General features: G+C 43.2%; 1 protein-coding gene across 4 annotated transcripts in view; it reads left to right on the top strand.

The window, feature by feature from the left end:
- Positions 1-20000, top strand: part of PPARA (peroxisome proliferator activated receptor alpha) — a 300306-nt gene that overhangs the window by 231146 nt on the left and 49160 nt on the right. For all 4 annotated transcript variants that reach the window (XM_086952755.1, XM_086952758.1, XM_086952756.1 and 1 more), the window contains exon 5: positions 11915-12053. In XM_086952755.1, coding sequence (XP_086808881.1) covers positions 11915-12053 — 139 coding nt within the window. The remainder of the gene's footprint in view (positions 1-11914; positions 12054-20000) is intronic.

The raw sequence follows: 20000 nt of genomic DNA on the forward strand, positions 1-20000 counted from the left end.
TACCTTAGAGGATAGATGGGATTTCTACATCGAAGCTGGGTGTTGCTCTTCTCCCTGGAAAGGACCCTCTCCAAGTGTAAATTACCTAAACATGCATCCCTGTAATATCAAAGTACGAGCTTCCAGCAACAGCTCGGTTAGTGTGTTTTGTCCTGACCAGAACAGAATAACATGGGGCATTGTTTATCGACCTTGCTCACAATGTTCAGACTAAACTTCAGGAACAAGCAGAGAACGAACACAGCAAACAGTTTTCATGTGAAAGACATAAACCGTCTGACAATCAATAAAGCTGTGTAGTAACATGCGCTAAAACAGCATCATGCTGGCCTCAGGGCTCAAGCTAACTTAGTGATGTCGACGATGTCCGCATCCGCCACGTGACACCTGGGGAACAGTAGAGACACGTGATTGTCACTACTCGCCCTGCCTGTCATCTAGAGTTCATGCGCAGATTTGGGGACCTGGAAGAATGATGCTGGGGGAGATGACCTCGATGCAGCCATTCTATGAATATGAATGCGCCTGCAACCACCGCCCCAAAGAAAGGTGTTGTTGGTAAAAACCTCCCTCCGGTACACATGAATCGCATTCTACCTCACTCAGCATTTTCAGCTGGGAAAAGTCTTAAAGAAATGTCCATCATATGTAATACTACGCACGGCGCCTACACTGTTGTTGTAAACTTACATAGACTTAAGGGTGGGACAGCATAGTAATGACACCCTATAAAATGAGGGGTCTCACAACTGTAATATGCTCAGATGTTTTTGTTACACATGTTCATATCTGTTGTATAATTACTTGCTGACCGGTCACAGCAGCAGCGGGGTTTGTTGCAAACTGGACAATATTTTTGATAATACTGGCTCAGCCGAGCACCGTATAGACAGTTGTGTGGTTGTATTTGCATGCTTATTATATACACGTGACCTGCATCCAGACTGAATTATCACCAGAAAACTGTCACGTATGCTATATTTGTACTATGTATGCAACTGTACTCGAACCCAAAAATCCAATAAACAGATGGCTTAAAAATACCATAGGATAGTGCTAAGCATTTGTTGTACTCACAGAGGCAAAAAATGAGACACACACTCAAAGAATATATTCAAGGCGAAATTAGAAAATTAACACTTTTTTTTTATTTTCTGTGAAACCAAGAACATTGTTCAAAGGTAAGTACTGTGCTTGTTATCAAACTTTACAGGTAAGTAAATGTTTCAAAGTTATGCGTCTTCACACCCAATACAGTCCTATGGAAGGAAAAGTCCTATATGCATAGAGGTAAGTACAGAAGGTTTCAGGGGTTCACCTTCAGAGTTTAAGGTCGCAGTGGGCTAAGGTCCAAAGTCCTACCAACAGTTCTTGGAGAACAGCCCAGATTTAGCCGGGAGCAGGGTGCTGGTGAGGTTGGTAGCTGTGCGCTACGGAGGAGGGGGCCACCTGGGAACAGGCTGCACATGGGGGCTTGTGGAAAAGTCCAAGATCTCCAAAATGGGGGCTTGGGTCACAAGAGATCTTGGAGCAGGGGGGCACAGCCAGTTGGTACCCAGACTGCGTGGCTCCATATGGGTAGGTCAACAGGCTTGAATGCACAAAGATGCTCCCTGTAGTTGGGGACAAACAGCTGTCGGGGCTAAAATCAGGACAGCTGGGCCACTGACGAAGTGGGCCCCAGTGATGCTGACGTCCCTCGACGGCTGCTCGGTCGTGGTACAGTGAGAATCCGAATGGGACTCTCGCTGTCAGTGTTTGATGCAGGGTGTCCGGTTTCCCAGGGGGTTGGTGCTGTACTCCTCCAGTTGGTTCTGCTGTCTTCAAACTTGATGGGGAGACTGATCTAACCTTTCAGAGCTTGAGTGCTGGCAGGCTACCCAAGGCTGTGGTACTTCTCCAGCTTGCAGGACAAATCCCTCTGTTGCGATTGTCAAGTGAGTTGCGAGCAGGCAGAGTTCCATGCCAAAAAGTCCATAGCTCTTTGGCTGTTCTCATCAGGCAATGACTCTTCTTCATCCTTCTTCTCTTGATCCGCTGAATCTGAGTTCTTGGGTTCAAGGGGACCACCTAAATACTCTATTTATGAGCGTTAAGGGGAGTGACAGGTAGTAGTCAGTCGGCTGACTACCTTTAGGGTGTCTACACCCTCTATATGACTACTTCCAGTGGGAAATGGGCATTACCCTGACCCTAAGTGGCTAATTCCGCCCTTAAGAAGATGGAGGAATCTAAAATGGTGCTGTACACACCAGCTAGTCCACTTTATTGGTGGTGATGGCTTAGTGTGGGCGCGCTTCCTAATCTTGCCGTCAAACAGTGGGGTCTGGACAGGGGGGTGGGCATCTCCAGTATCTGGAGAGGCCTGGATCACATAATAAAGGCAGCATGACCTTTGAAGCTTTCTGCCTTGAAATGTAGTTCCTTCTTGGAGGAGTTATAAACACCTCCGCCCAGTGCAAGCTTTGTTCCTGTACACGGAAAGTGCTGGCTCTCCCCTCAGGAGTTCAGAAATTTGTCTAGGGTGACTGGCTGGTAGAAACTAGTCAGGTCGGCTAGACTGGATGCGCAAAAATGCTCCTCGCGGTGCGGGATAAACAGCTGGAAGGGGTCAAATCAGGCCAGCTGGGCCACTCCAGAAGTGGGAGTAAGTGATGCTGACGACCCTCGATGGCTGCTTGGTCGTGGCGCAGTGAGAATCCAGATGGGACTCTCGCTGTCTGTGTTTGGTGCAGGGCGTCCGGTTCCCTGTAGGTTGGTGCTGCACGGCTCCGATTTGTCCTGGTGTCTTCACACTCAGTGGGGTGACAGATCTGACATTCTAGAGTACGAGAGCCTTCTCCTGGTCGTCTGCAGCATCGGTCAGGCCGGGGACCTGCAATTTGGTGGGCCGGACTCTACTTGTTGGTGCCTGCGTGCTACAAGGGAGTAGTTCTTCTACTCCATGGGAGACTGGAGACGATTTTCAAAGTGCTGACAGGCTACCAAAGTCCGTGGTAGTTCTCCAGCTTGGAGGATGTGTCACTCTGTTGCAATTGTCGAGAGATTTGCAAGCAGGCAGGGTTTTGTGCTGAAAAGTCCACTGCATTGCCTTTATCGTTGGACCCCCTATCCTTTACCAAATTGTAGTTTTCCCAAATATTCCAGAACCTGTTTTTCTTACTCTGCCTCCCCTGTTTATCCAGTGTGTATACCCTTAAAATTGAGTTTAACCATTCAGAGTAATTTGGTGATGTTTGTTTTATCCAATTTATACATATTTCTCTCCTGGCTAAAAGGATTAATAAAAAGAGGATACTTTCTTGGCCCTTGGACAGTGTGGTATTTTGCGAGTTATTTCTAGCCCCAAAGATAATTAAATCAATGCTTAGCTCGATGTGTTGTTCTAATACCTCAGAAAGAGTCTTACTGATCTGGTCCCAATATTCCTCCAGCATCGCGCACTCTCGGAACATGTGTAGGTCGTCCGCTCTCTTTGTTCCGCATTTGGGATATTGCTTTACTGTACTGTTTTTAAATTTTGACAGCTTTTTTGGGGTCCAATACGCTCTATGTATTGTAAACAAGTGATTTTTTTTCAATGGAGCAGATTTTACCACCCTGCCGGCAATATTATTCGAGGTTTCCCAAAGGCGTCTGGCATTGATTTTCCCCAGATGTCTTGAGGGACTTTGTATTCTTCCTCTACTGATCTTATCAAAGCCCAATACCAATATGATATCTCTTTTTTGAATGGCTCTGTGTTCAATAGCTTTTGTTCGATAATTTCATCCCCTTGTAGATCTTCTTTTACTCCTTTAAGCCAGCTGTTTAATTGATAGTATTTAAATCTGGATAGCGTCCCCTGGGTTTCTCTATCTAGGCTCTCCCATTCTGTGATCTTGTTTTCTTGTATCAACTGACCTCAGTAGTTTCGATTGGCTTCTTTTAGGTGGTTTATTAAGCTATCTTTTCTGCCTGGGGATTCCCAGATAGGGGAGGATTTACTATAATACGGTATTGCCAGGGTAGTTCTTATATTGTACCAGATTCTTGCTGCTGATCTTATCGTCTTTAGTTTGATGTTTTTGAAAAATGTAGGGTGTCCAAATTTGTATAAATAGTGATCCTTTCCAGGTCCGATTAAAACTTTCCAATTCATAGGCCACTTTTCACTTATGCCTAGTAGAATCCTTATATTTTTGAACTGGAAAGCTTTATAATATTCCAATATATCTGGGCTGGCTATGCCGCCTTGTGTCTTACTTCTTCTCAATTTTTTCCAGTCAATCCTTACTCCTTTTGAACCCCATATAAAGCCAGATATTTCCCCTTGCTGCTTTTCAGATAAGTACATTTCGGTAATACTGTAATTTTTATTAAATTTGACTTCCCTAAGAAAGAGAGATGTAAGCCAGACCAAGCCTTTAGGAGTAAGCTTATTTCCTTATGTACTCTCTTGAAGTTTAGACTAGCTATTCCTTCAATATTTTTGATGTACTCAATTCCCAGGTACTTTATTTTGTTCTTCACTAAAGGCTTTCCGGACACGTCATTCCACTCCATTATTTCTGATTTTAGTTGATTTACCTGATAGCCTGAGACTGTCCCAAATTTACTTATGATGTTTTCTATTTTTGGAAGTGAAGTGGTTAAATTTCCCGTAAATATCATTAAGTCATCGGCAAATAATGCGACTTTCTTCTCCCATCCTTGATATGTGAAAGGTATAATCTCTTCATCCCTTCTTAAAAGACATGCTACGGGTTCTATATAAAAATGTAATAATAAGGTGGACAGGGGACAACCCTGTCTGGTTCCTCTTTTTATTTGCACACATTCTGTAAGTGCCTCGTTTACCAGTATTCTAGCTGTTGGGTTTTTGTATATGCTCTTTACAGCGTTCTCAAAGTTATTCCCCAGATCAAACTTAGCCAGAGAGGCGCTCAAGAATGACCAACTGACCCTATCGAAAGCTTTGGCAGCATCAAATGTTATGATTGCCAAAGGTGTGTGGTATTGGGTCGCGATGTCTATAGTGGCGATAAATTCATCGGACAGTTCGGTGATCTGACTGCCCTTGATAAATCCCTTTTGATTTGAATGGATTAGGGACCCTGCCACTGTCCCTATTCTTTTTGCCAAAATCTGTGTGTTGATCTTATAGTCACAGTTTAGGAGCGATATGGGTCTATATGACTCGCACTTAGTTGGGTCCTTTCCTGGTATTAGTAGGATGCTAACTATAGCTTCATTCCATGATTTGGGGAGATCTCCGTTGTTCAAAAATATTTTGTTGAAAAGTTTGGTAAGTTGAGTCAAAACATTTTCTTGGAGTGCCTGGTATAATTCATTTGGTAGGAAATCTGGGCCTGCCGCCTTTCCCCTTTTTAGGGACTTTATTGCATCCAAGACCTCTTTCTCAGTTATTTCTTGGTTCAGATCTGTCTTTTGTTCCTGGGATGCTTTAGGAATCTCTATTTTGTCAAGCAGGCTCTGTATCTGGTCATCGGAGCAGGTGGATTCTTCCGTATACAGCTTCGAAAAGAATTCTGCAAATTCTTACCTTATTTCATGGTTTTCTGAGAAATGTCCATGTTGGCCTTCTTTTTGTATTCTGTTCACCCGGTTTCTGGTTCGCTCCGTTCTTGCTTTCCAAGCAAGAATTCACCGTATTCATAGTGCGAAAGTTTGCTGGCCTCCCATCTTTCTCTAACTATTGTTTCCAGATGATCATTCATTTCCATCTTCTTTTTTTTTTATTCCTTCTCCTAATTCCTCGCTTTCTTGAGTGGTCCTGGCCCTTTTTATTTCTATGTTTAGCCTCTTTAGATCATTTTCAATATTTTTTATGAAAGTTCTTTTCTCTCTATTTTTGTGGGCCATTATGCTCATGATTTTCCCCCTTATACAAGCTTTATAAGCGTCCCACGTTATTTTTTTTGTTGTTCCTTCTTTGTTTAGGTCGAAGAACTGTTGTGTCTCTTCTGCTAGGTTAAGCACACGTGATTCATCTAGAAGAATCTTCTTATCCACTGTCCACCTGCAGTAATATGTTTAAGATTATTTCTTCTAGCTTGATTTTCCAGGGACTGCATCCTCTTGCTAATCTCTGATTCTCTGGTTTTGAGTTTGTTTATTTCTTTGTAGTTTGCTTCTGTTTTTTGTTCAGGACTTCTATTTCTCCTTCCACATGTGTGACCCTTTCTATCAAAGTGTTTATTTTTTATTTTTTTGTTTAATAAAGTTTTATTGAAGATTTTTGCAAATAAAACATGCCATTAAATGGAAACATTATGAACAAGAATAGGGGGACACAATCAGGCATAATAATTATACGATTAAATATATCAAAAAGGGATATGTTGGAAGTGGGAAAGGAAAGGATAGAAGGAGAGAAAGGAAGGAAGAAAGAAAGAAGAGAAAGGAGAAGAGAGGAAGAAAAGAGAAGAGAAGAAGAAAAGGCGGATAAGACTCAGTGAGGTAGAGTAGTAGAGGAAAGATAGGAAACAAAAGGGAGCCATAGGAGATCAGATTTTATACTTATATATTTAATACTTTTCTTTATCCCGTGGTACAAGGCAAGGGTGCCCCCTTTCTCCCTTATTATTTATTTTATGCCTCGAACCTTTCCTAGAACGTATCCGTAACAATGACATGATTACTGGCTTTTAAATTCTCCTCTGTTGACACAAAAATTTCTGCATATGCGGATGATATCTAGTTTACTCGTCCAATCCTGTTGATTCGTTGCCTCATTTTATGAATTCAGTCCAACTTTACTCCTCTATCTCTGGTTATAAACTCAATCTATCCAAAACTGAAGTCCTGCCCTTAAACTCTGATTGCTCCCAATTCATGTTTAGTGATACTGAATTTACTTGGTGTCCTTCCAAAATTAAATACTTGGGTATTTGGTTTTCTTCAACCCTTACTGACACTCTCAAATTTACTTTTAATAATTTGATTCAGAAACTACATGCTCTTCTCCTCCTGTGGTCCCCGCTTTTTCTTTCCTGGTGGGGCAGGCAGGACACTATTAAAATGATGATTACCCCTCATGTGTTGTATACAGTCTTTATGCTTCCCTTCAAAATCCCCAATGTATATTTTTCCCGTATTAACTCTACATGCACAAAATTCCTTTGGAATAATTAACACCCTCGTATTGCCTTGCTTAAACTTACTCGTCCTAAAACTGAAGGTGGTGTCCGATTCCCTCTTTTTAAAGCTTACCATTCAGCTTTTCTGCTTAAACAATCGTTTTCATTAGCTTATGATTTTTTAATCATGCCAATCCCCAAATGGGCTCTTTTTGAACGTTCACTTTTGAAGGACTTTCCTTTTAAACATGTTGCTTTTATGTCCAAGTGTTCCTTTATAGCTCAATACCCCATTTTGAAATATTTGCAAACTCTCATTCTTAATACCTTTTTTAAAGATGTACACCCCTTGCAATGTTTTTTATCTTCCATTATTTGGTATAATACATTTCTCAAATATAAGGGTAAATCTTTTTATTGGAAGGAGAAGAATGTATCCTTTGTTTATCAATTCCTTCATAATTTCAATATTGTTCCCTTCCAAGATTTGCAACTACGTTACCAACTTCCTGATGCCCTTTTTGGTGAATACACTATTATTGCTACAGCTATCCAATCCTACCTGGCTACTTTCTCACTTCCAAATGAATTTCCCGCGGTAACACCTCCATCCCCTTTATATCCTTTATTCTCTACCCACACACCTAAGGCCGCCCTTGTTTATAATATATTGTTATCTAATGCTCAAATTCGTCCTAAATCCAATGTTGAAGTTACTTGGGAAAATGATTTATCTGTTTCTTTTTCTATTAATATGTGGGAGAAAATTTGGTCTAAGTTATTTAAAGTTTCTGTAGCTGCACATGTAACTCAATCTCTTTATTTTGTCTATTATAGAGCGGTTATTACTCCCGTTAGCATTTGTAAATTTTCTCCTAATTCCTCTCCCTTATGTTGGTCTTGTTCTAATGCTTCAGGTTCATTACTTCATTTACTATATGAATGTGATGCGGTTTCTTCCTTTTGGAATTCAGTTTGGAAGGTTTGCATGTCAATTTTTAAATTTAATACTGCTATATCTTTTATGCATGTTTTTCTTGGATCCTTATCGCCTGATATAGATATACCCTAGATTGTTTGACCTTTTTATTCCTTTAGCTCTTAAGGTTATTCTATCGTCATGGAAAGATAATTCCAAATTATCATTATCCATGTGGTGGAACTTTATTTGTGATGAACATTGGATTGCTACTGTCTCCTCTTCCTCCATTCCTCAAAAAATAAAATCTGATCTCCAAAGTGTTTATTTTATGATCAAGCGTTTCGCACGTCTCCTGGATCTTAGTCTGGTTTCATTCAGATGTTGCAAATTTGTCTCTTAATTCCTTCATCAGCTCTCCCATCTCTCCCAAGATCTTTTCTACCTGAGATCTTCCTGTGCCATTTGCATTGGTGCTATTAGTGTTGCAGCTAATTTTGTTTTTACTGTTTGTGTGTACTGGCTCTAGTCCTGGAACGGCTTTAGAGGAAGATGCTTGATCCTGCGTTACTCTAGGGTGATTTGCCACTTCTGAGCCCCACCGCCACATTCTACTTCCTGGGTTTCAAGATTCTCGAGAGCTTGATATTGGTTACTCGTTGGTACTCCAAAGCCTCCTTCTATTGATTTCTCTGCCATATTTAAGCCCTTTTGTGTAGCAATTGTTTTTTGAGGCTCTCTAGTTCTCTCTTCGCTAGGGCCCCTCTTCTCCTGTACCTTGAAAATGGAGCGGAGTGATGGAGTAATTTTTTGAGCGCTTCTACCCCCTGGCTTTGTTAGACTAAACCTAGTCGCACGCAATAGGGGTGCAACACACTTCTTGTTTCTCCCTCTGGACTCTCTAGGGATGAGTCTTGCCCTTACCTCTATCCTTGTCTTGGTCCTTGTCCTTGTCCTTATCCTTATCCCCGTCCCTGGATATACTTGCAGCTTTTTTGTCTTTTGTGTTTTTTGATCCCTGATATCCTTGGTTTCCAGGTGATTACCTTTCAAGCTTCTCAAGCTATACCCCCCTCCAGCGGGTCTCCCTTCTGTCAAACTCGTCTTTTCTGTGGGGGGGACTTTGATTCTATCCAGTTTTACCGGGTTGAGTGCTTTTACCCCTGTTTTTTCAGCCTCACCGCTCACTGCAGCAATCTTTAGGCCACCCCCCGAGCACCCAGCCTCCCAAATATTACAAGAACAGACAGATGTAGCACTTACCGGGGCTTTCAGTATGTACCCTGCTTTATTTCGCCTTTTCTGTCCTTCAACTCTGCTATTTCTTACTGGCACAGTGATCTGGTTTTTAGTGACGCTGCTTTTCTTTCCTGCTACTGCCTTATGGTCTGATGTTGTTCCTCCTCTGAAAGAGACACGATGTGCAGTTTTTGTAACTATTCGGTGGACTCGGACTGCCTCTGCCCACACCACCAGCGAGCTCCACTTGGCTCCGCTGGGCACTGACTCTCCAATGTCTCCAGTGCACCTCCGGTGCGCTCCTTTCCTCGCTGTGGCTCCGTCAGTGCAAACCCCCTCTTGCTGCTCTGCTCCTTCTCCATGCCCGGATGTTTTGGACGTTTCAAAAGTCTCAGGGCAGCCTCGCAAGGCCCCCGGACTCTCCCCCGTCCTGACCTGTCGCCACCGCCGTCACCTCCACCTCCCCACCGCTGGGCAACAGGGGACAGCCGCGCACCCGGATCCAAAAGCCGCGAGGAAGATTAACCCCCGCTGAAAGTGCTGAAAGCGCCGCTCTCAGAACGCCGAGTACTCTCCACCCACACTCAACCGGCTGGCCAGAAAATACCGCGACTCTCCGGATGTGGCTGCGGCTCCCGGCTCAACTCACTTGATAACCCATCACACTCTCCTGGTAAGGATCTGCAGAGCACTTTAGTTCTTGCTTCCAGGGTTTTTTTCTTGCATTCTGGTGGGAAATACTGTGGGTAGTGGGTTTCTACGACAGGGAGCTCGCGACTGAGCTCCTAGTCAGCCGCCATCTTCTCCAATGTCCATATATGCCCCTAATCTTACTAATTTTCGTGCCTGTTGTGCTGCCAAAAAATCGGGCCCAGATGGGGGGGGGACAGGTGGGCATCCCCACTATCTGGAGAGGACTGGGTCGCATAACAAAGGCGACATGGCCTTTGAAGTTTCCACACTGGAATGCAGTTCCTGCTTGAAGGAGGGGTAAACACCTTCGTCCAGGGCAGGCTTTGATCCCATACTCAGAGAGTGCTGGCTTTCACCTCAGGAAATCAGAAACTTGTCTAGGGTGGCTGGCTGGTTGAGACCAGTCAGTAAACACAATTGTAATCTGCAGGTTTTCAAGGGACACCTCTGAGTGGCCTTCTGGGTGCATTTATTAATAAATGCAACACTGGCATCAGTGTGCGTTTATTAAGATGAGATGTTTGGTACCAAACATCTGGGTTACAGTAAAGCCAGCAAGTAGCTGGGGAACTCTCCCAAGTGCAGGATGAAACACTTGAGGCCATATTTATTTAGAATTTGCATAGGGCAGCACTGTAAGTCTTCTTTCGGACCTGCCCTACACCAATGTGAAAGGGCAGGAATGCACCACAGTTATGAAATACACTGCATCCCTGTCCTTTCCCCCCTGTGCTGGTGCACGATTAGCTGCCTAGTACCAATGTAGGCACCCTAGCACCATGGTGCAAAGATGCCTCTTTTAGTGGCATTATTGTTTTTGTGTAGGAAAGGGTATATTCCAGCACAAAAACAATCCCATGATGCTTTTTCCTCTTTCTATGTGTTCTGCAGAATACAGCACACAAGAAAAGAAGAAATAAACGAGGAGAAATACAAATATTTCTCTTCGTTACGCCTGCTCTGGGGAAACGTACGTTTTTGGCGCTGCCCCAGGTTTACGTGATTAAGTAAATCTGGGGCAGCATCAAAATATATGGGTGTTGCATGGGAAAACCCATTGCAACGCTCATGAAACTCCTCCATGATGCAGTAGTCAAGGCAGCGACTTGCATACAGAGTTACTTTGCGTACCTCCTAAATATTATTGCGCCACCGGAAAATCGTAAAGAGTGCCGCTCCGGCAACACAAGACTCTCATAAATAAGCCCTTTGGTGCGTGAACTTAAACATTTATGTATTCTGCCAAGTTCTCTGTGCAGTACATAAACAAATCTCTTCTATGACAAAAGCAGACAAGCTCAAGCTCTCCTTTAGCATTGTATTGGGTGTACACTGGTTTTTATGAATGTTTACAAAATAGCAGATTATGACGTCTGTAATTTATGACTATTAGAGATTATTCTGGTCAGTGGAACCTACTACAATATCTAAAATATTGGCTCCGATTCTAGGGCACATTATGTAAGCTTTTAGGGCATGAATTGGGTACACTGTATTCCAGGAAATTATCATAAAGGTGGCAATGTATAGGCCTGAGTAGCAATCCGATTTAGTAAATCTACAATTCTTACTTGATCCAACCAAATGGTTCAAACAGGACTTAATAACCGAGCCACTAATAGGTTCCACCTCTAAACTGAAATAGGACTGTGCCCAAATTGATAAACAATGATCCACTTACTCAGCAAAATATTCCCTTTTTTTTAATTGAGAGCAAATTGATTGTTTAAGCAACGTTTCTTTATTTTTGTTTTGTCATCTGAAACATTACATTTTCAAATAATGCAATATCTTTTAGCATGTTTTGGTTATTTTTGTTTGAAATGCCTTTCTCTATCTACAAAGATGGGGAATATATTCTTGGATAATGCCTCATATTACTGCAGTTTTACTGGATTAAATTACAACAATGGGTGGGAATGCTTGACATAATATATATTACACTATTAACATGTTCCGCTCTCTGACCTTAATTTTACAGGGTTTTTTCAGGAGAACAATTCGGCTAAAGCTGGAGTACGAAAAATGTGAGCGCATGTGTAAGATCCTTAAAAAGAATAGGAACAAGTGCCAATGCTGTCGTTTCCAAAAGTGCCTTTCAGTTGGAATGTCACATGATGGTAAGTTAAAGAAGTGCTGCATTCACATGCTTCAAAGTGGGAGATAACCTTCACTGCTTGTCTTCACAACGCAATACATTGCCTGGAGGCCTAGGGATTAGGGGGGAAAAGGGATTAGGGAAAAAGAATGTCTCCAACTACATGAGTCCAAAACAGAAAGCCTACTGGGAGACCTTTAGCACCGCAGATAACTTGATCACCCCAAGCCTTCCTTGGCACACCTGTCAGCCATGAAATTTCTGAGGTATGTGGCAAGCAGACCTCAGCCTGTATTTATCGGTAGGGGCAGTAGAACAGACCTCCTAGTGGGAAGTTATGGGCCTGATGCACTGTTTCCGTCCACAAACTGAGAGTGTGCAATTTGCACACAGACTGATTGAAAGGGCATGTGATGTGACCTATATAGTAGTTGTTGGAAAACGGGGCAGTATCTATGAGGCCTGCACAAATAACGTTCCATTTGTCCTTCACTGGGAACCAAACGCCCTAGTGTTACGCCTGACCCTCAGAGGGCAGCGTTACAGAGCAGTCTAAGGCGTACCTCAAGGAAGGTGTTGTGGGCTAGGGAGGTGGTGTGGGCTAGTAATTGTCATTACCGGTGTGTAGAAATAACACTCAATAATTGATTGTCCAGTCTGTACTTTGCTTTATAAAAGTAAGAGTACATTTATTAAACACACACTACTTAATAATATGCACCAATTTACAAATATATTGGAATTCATTTTTGACATTGAATAACATCTCCACCCCTCCGGCATGGGGGGGTCTAGTACCACCACTCCCATGTATGCACGTCATCTTGCCCCTAATGCAGTTAGTTGAACATAACCTGGAGTGAGGGCCCTTCTCACTGGCACCATCCCAGTGGCGACCCACCCCATTATCTCAACCAGCATTTAAAATAGCACACCTGCTATTGTGACACATAACCGTGACTGAGCATCTCCTACTGACCATGAAGTATACCCCTTCACATCTTAGGGGCTGACAGTCGGGGTCCTTCTTCACCTAGCGCAGCATCAAGAATACATGTTTAGGCATCCCTTTAAAATTAGGTACTTATTAGACTTGATAACATTTATAATGCATTGCAATTGAAACCTCTAAAAGGCATAACAGATGAAATCACAGGATTACGCAAATACAGCCAGACTCCCTAGCAGGAATGTCAAGCAGCATAACCCACTCTGCTTATGACCTCACATTACAAATGTGACTTACAGTTCCACCACAGAAATATCCTTGGTCAATGCACTTCACATTATGGATGACATTTTAAAAATGCTAGACAAAAACGAATCCTGCCTCCAAATCCTCCTACACCTTTCTTCTACGTTTCACACTGTCAATCATGACATCCTCCTATCCATTCTTGAGCGCAGAATGGCCCTGTCCGGTCTGGTATTGCAATGGTTCTCATCCTTCCTGCACCACTGATCCCAAAGAGTCATGGTGAATCATTCCTTATACCAGCCCTCAACAGTTTCCAAGGGGGTCCCAAAATGATCTGCCTTATCGCCCATACTTTTTAATATAGTAATGGAATCATTAGCAAATGCACTAAATTCCACAAACACTCTTTTTCACATGTATGAGGACGGCACGCAACTATACCTGAAAATCACCTCTTCTGAATATTTCACTGCACTCAATTCTACCCTGACAAATACTCAAAACTTGCTAACGGAGAACCACCTCCTGCTAAACACCTCCAAAACGGAATTCCTTCTCATATCTCCGCCTAGTCACACCCCCAAGATAGTCCGCTGGATGAAACTCCTCACAGCCTTCAACTGCTCTCCTCACATTATTGACTCAGGCAAATCTCACTGAATCACCCCGGACATGCACCTGAACATGAAGAATCATATTAGTAAGGCTTGCAAGGGTGCTAACCACCAGATGAGGATACTTGGGAATCTTAAACCATTCCACCCCAAGATGACTTCAAGCAGGTGGTTTAAGTGTTTGTTTTGCCGAGGCTAGACTACGGCAGTGCTATCCTCTGTGGCCTCCCCAAATATACCTTTGCCCCACTAAGGGCTTTCCTAAATGCAGCAGCCAGTTGATTACGGGTACTAATAGAAATGATCACATTTTCCCATCCCTTAAATCCCTAAATTGGCTGCCATTTGAAGCAAGAATACAACTAAAGATTGCCTGCATGACTCATAAAGCACTCAATTTCAACACCCCCATTACTTGGCGCAAAAGCTAGAATGATCAGGAGGGGGTAACCATCTCCTCTTGAAACAACAGAATTTCTGCAAAAAGAGAATGAGGCACAGAGCTTTCTCAGGCTCTGCCCCAAAGATCTGGAACTCTTTCCCACCGGACGTCCACAGAATATCATCCACTGCTTCTTTTAAAAAGGAAGTGAAAATATTCCTTATGAACAAGTTCTTGCCTTAAATGACCATGGCTCGTTTGTCTCACTTACCGTCCTTGTATTAACTACTATATTAGACGATCACGTGTGAAGCCAAGAGTTGTTCGGTTATACTCTCATAACTTAGTTGTATTCTTCTCCCAGTACGCTTTGTATTATTTAAATGTTTCTTGCAAGCATTCTTAAATGACATTGGTTTGACTCCCTTTATTAATTACGACACTCCAAATTGTGAAACGCTCTGATACCCATCTGGGTCTTGTTCGCTCTATAGAAATCTTTATAAATAAATAAATAAATAAATGATGCATCAGTGAGCACAATAAATCATATAAAAAAATTCCATTGCCCCCCCCCTCCCTACCCCCACCCACTAGTGGTCTAAACCTGCCAAGGATATACCTCCTTCTCCGACAAACTTGCAAAGAACTGCATATGCGGCTGAGATCATATCAGGGCTTCAGTAGAAGTGTTACCAATTCACTGTGTAGAGTGAAGTAATAAAGAAGAAAGAGCAAAAGTATTGAGTGAAAATAGAAGCAGTAGGAAAAGAGAGAGAGCAGCAGAGCGTAACCCGCCAAGAGCACTTTAAATGAGCTTGGAGTAGTAAGAGAAGAAATAAAGAAAATAAGCGAAATCAGGGGTAGCCTGCAGAGGCAATCCAGAGAGCCAGGCTGGGTCATCCTTGCTTAAAACAAGGGTGTCTGGGGATCATCATTGTATCTTATCGGGAATATACCATTGTTAGGTTGGGTGACTGTGGTCAAGCCCCACAAAGCCTACACAAAGGAAATCATTTGATAATCAAGAAAGATTTAATGTAGGCCTCAGACACATGCAGTTACTTGAGTGTGACAGTAGTAGTGAACAGTTTAAAGTCCGCCCTGGTCCGAAATTGGGGAAGATGGCCTAAATAGTGCAGCAGGAGTCTTTGTTGGTGTTGTTCAAATAGAATGCCAGTGTAAAAAGTCTGCGACTAGTTGACGGTTGATTAAAAATGTATCTTTTCCTGATAGGTGACACAGAGGTGAGCTGGATATAACATTGCGTAAGTGATTGCAGCCTATCTCAACTTCTGCTTTATCTGTACAAATTTTCGCGTAGCTTTTTGGACCGCCGAGGTGAAATCTGGATGCGAGGTCGCCTTATTCCCATTGAAGTGTAGATTACGTTTTCCTCTGGGAGGCGTAGCGCGGTATCTCGATCTCTGTAATTTAGGAGTCTGGCGATAATCGATCAAGCAGAAGTGGGAGGTGGTGGATGGGCTGATAAAGGTCGATGTGCACATTCAACAATAAGGATTTTGGAGGAGTCCACGCCTAACAGGGTAGTGAGCAGCCCCTCAATGTAGTCCTCCATTCTACTCGTATTTGCAGACTCTGGCACACCTAAGAAAGAAGATTGTTACAGCGCGATTTCACCTCGAGGTCCTTGTTCTTGCCATTGATGAGTTTCGAAACTTTTTCTATATTAAGTAATTTGTTGCCTTGAGATAAGACAGTATCATCTACTTTAGAAAGGCATTGTTATGCCTTTTGCAGTCAGCCATTGTGTTTCTCCAGTTTATGCTGAAATAATTCTTTCTGCTTCACATGGCATTCATTTTAGACTCAATAGAAGTCAGACTCTTTGCGTTGCTAAAAGCAGTGTTTTCATATCTACAAAATCTGAGGATTTATCAGAGGAGGGCCCTCCAGTCGTAGATTATTCCGCCAAGCTCTCCAGAACTACGCAGGTCCGACGGGAATCAAAGAATGTAGCTTGGCTTACTGTCTGTCGGTCTTACCCATGGTGCTTACAACAAAGTGTTGTTGAGAGAGACCAGGATTGCTTGCAGTTGCAGCCAAACCAGACACACCAGGATTGTAAAGGTGGCAGCTCGCAGACACCAGCCAGCCCTGTCAACAAAAGACGTAACAGTGAGCAATGATAAGATTCCCAGTTATGCAGGAATGAGGTGCCATAGTACAGCATAGGGGTGTCCCCCATTAAGTGAGATCCATCAGATCACTTTTGTTTTACATTTTACATGAGACGGTCCCATGCACCAGAACGTAGCACTTTCTCCAGTGGTCCAACGTGGATCCTCCAAAACCTGATGCCAAGTGACCACAATTGATCACTTAACTGGTGCGGTATGTAAATAACAGCGTTTGTCATGTCATGAGGCCGAAGAGCTTGCCCCAGACCGTCATAGGCAATCCAACCATAAGCCCAGTCCCGCTACAGCCCCACTTGTCCGTTGTAGGGGGGCACGAGCAGACGGAGCTTCAGAAGCAGGCCGATAATTTCGGTAACAAAGTCGGGCCTATTCATTTTCCAAGTCTCTCAGCTACCACCACATCCAAAGCAGGTACGCTCCTTATAGCTGCAGGGTATGCAATCAGAACTTGTGTCAGTCTTTCTCTTTAGAAGCCAGTGAATCTTAGAGGCTTTAGATGGCACAGGGAGCATTATCACCATTAATGTTTTTACTGAAAGCCTGAGCTAGGAGGCAGAGTATAGTGCATCATCCTTAAATTTTCCACTGTAGTATATATTAGTTCACCACTTGTAGGCATCAATTATTAAGAACAGCTGGGTCAGCTAAAGTCTTGATTCATCACAGGCAGGCCGGAAATCACAATGTCTCCATCGACCCCCAGCTGTCTTCAGCACAAAATTCCCCAACTGTGTGATTCCCATCTCTCAAGCACCAATTATACTGGGAAATAACTGGCATGCTCCATGCACTCGCCAGTCCTAGTAGTGGCTGGCTCCCGGGGCCCAGCTCATGTACAAACGCCGGAGGCAGCTGCAAGGATCCACGTGGCCGCACCTTCAGTCCGTAAACACTCCCAGCAGATAGCTCCCAGGCCGAGGCAAGCTCTGCACTCACTATGCCCCTCCACGGCTGCCGACAGCTCCTGGACAGATTCAAGGGCCATACACCTCTCCTCCCCCAAATTCACAACGGACGAGATGGTCTACAAGTGCTCCATTAGAGGCGGTCGCGTAGTGCCGCAGCGATGTTTCAAGCACCCGCCATGCTTGCCTCCCGATGCAGGCCGCAGAGTGAGATCACCACAGTTGAGGTGGCAATAGGCCTATTAGATCACTCAACTTTTTTTGCATTATGGAAACACATAGCCCCTCAGCAAGTCGAAATAGGACTATTTTAAGCAGGATGATTTCGAATATTTTCCCCAGACTCAAGGAGCCTCACAGGAGGAAGGCCATCTTGCGCATTGGCTATCTGACGCCCCATGAGGTTTTTTTTTACACAGAGTATTTTGCTGGACATACCAACATGCTCTTCAAAGGATGAACCATCCCCAACTCTTGATATGACCACGTCAAACAATTTAGCAGCAGAAGACCCTGCTGAATCTACTGGCCCGGTTTGCTTCAAAGAAGTGACTTTTGGCCTTTATTGTCATGCGATTGTATCAGAAAATTTCCCACAGAAAAATCGGGGTACCTGTTGGCATGTGCACTTTAAGGAAAACACCTTCTGCTACCAGCAGGATGAATCTGGGCCAAAAATAATATTTGTGACATTGTTCCTGATATTTTGGACAGTTTTCTTCATTTGAAGCATTCATTGCATATTTTTATTATACTGAGCAATTAATGAACTGTTTTAAATTATCCTTAAAAACCTCCTCACTTACTTCCATATCTCCCACAGATTTACTTTTTTCAGCCTTTGTATAACATAGAAATTGTAATGATAATAAAACAATGTTCAGCAATATAAGTTCCTGGTGAAATAAGAACAGTGCAACTAACACTGTATTATACCTTAATAACGTCTCCCAAATAGAAATCAAAGACCCAAGTGTGGGAGAATAGCCTTGTTTTCTTAGATTGCATAGGCATACATCAACTTCCTATAAGAAAAAGGCTCTCAATAAAGTACAACGCAATAGCAGTCTGTCTCTTGTGAAGAATTCCTCAGAGTTTGAGGGTAGGCACACAAAATATGTGCACTCTGCTTTAGCCTGTAAGGGGCAGCTCCTGAGGAACTCGACTGTTTGCACAGGACATCACGAGCCACCTGCCACCCAAAATAAATAACTCAATCAATTTGGAACCGATAGCAGCAAGTAGTTAGACACATGTGCACAGCAATATATGTGCTGTAATAGAGCAGCGCTCATCCTGAAATGCAAGTGAAAAGCCAAATACCATGCAAATAATGTTGTCATCAAAAATGTAAATACCTAACTGTTTAATGTTCAAAATACAATGAAGTAAAGTTGACTTAACTGACTCCAGCAGCAAGACAGAGGAAGTGCAGGACTGTTTGGGGGCTATAGAGAGAAAACAAATTAGTCACCTGTGTTATTAGCAATGGTATACAATACCTAAGGACGGGCTAGGTATTTTAGTTTTTTTGTTGTGTTCACAGTAATATGGAATATTTGTTTACCAACTGGCTGCTATTACTATAAATAGCAGCCAGAAAAGGCATTATAAAGACAGCATAATAGGAGGCTTCTGTATTGACATAAAACTTGGTGTAATGCCGTTCAGTCCGTTTTTCTGTATCTGTATCTGAGGAAAGAATGCAAAAAAAAATGACAATAGCACATTTGGTCACTCCCCTTTCTCTTGGTCCGCTTAACGGATCTACATGAAACCTCTGAGGAAGACTCCAAAGTGGGTGTACTTTTTTGGGTGAGGCATGGGTTGTGGTAAACCATACTGACAAATTTCTGAGGTTTTACACACAAGCCAGCTCCCCTCACCCAAATTGACTGCATACTTATCCGCTTCGACCTGGTCATTGCCACGGACACTAAACACCTCCTAAAACTACCAGAAGAAACTGGATCAGGATCTGGAAAAAAGCATGGACCAAAGAGCTCCAAGGCCTCTAACCACTACACTACCACAACCTCTCTTGATCCATCATCAACTTAAATACTTGGGTTACCTCTTGCACCCTAGCACCGTTCTAAACCATCACCGTCGGGACCAGTGTGCAACCGAGCTGTTACATAGAAGAACTTAGACTAACCAAACGCCACTGCAAGCAATGCAGATGGAGCCAGATCCATGTCAAAATCGACAAAAGCACCTTCAAGCCAGCTCTCAGGTTCTACTATCAGCACATCCGGTCCATCAAGCTGTCAGCACTGATCAAACGCATTCAAAACAGTGCAAACAATGCCAAATAACTTCACCATCGTAAAGAATTTCACCTCGCCCACCATTTGTTCCTTAACCAACACTCCTTTTCATGACCACTGTAATCAACTCTCCCACTATGTCAGCCACAGCATCTACAACAGTTTTGACGCCCTGCCGGACCCATCCACCATCGAATCCCTCCCGTCTGACAAGGCATATCCCCCGGACACATGACCTCCTGGCCCATTACTAGCATGACAGAAACCTCAACGACCATGCAGTCTGTTCACTCAGAAGCTCTGTTGGATACCTGCCCACACTTCATCTTCACCAAAGGACTGGACCCCATCTGCACAGCCTTGACCCGGATACTCAACAACTCACTCAATACAGCCACCTTCACAAATGCATAGAAACACCATACTGCCCCTTCTAAG

The sequence above is a fragment of the Lissotriton vulgaris genome, chromosome 1_2, assembly GCF_964263255.1.
Source record: "Lissotriton vulgaris chromosome 1_2, aLisVul1.2, whole genome shotgun sequence".
Classification (NCBI taxonomy): Eukaryota; Metazoa; Chordata; class Amphibia; order Caudata; family Salamandridae; genus Lissotriton; species Lissotriton vulgaris.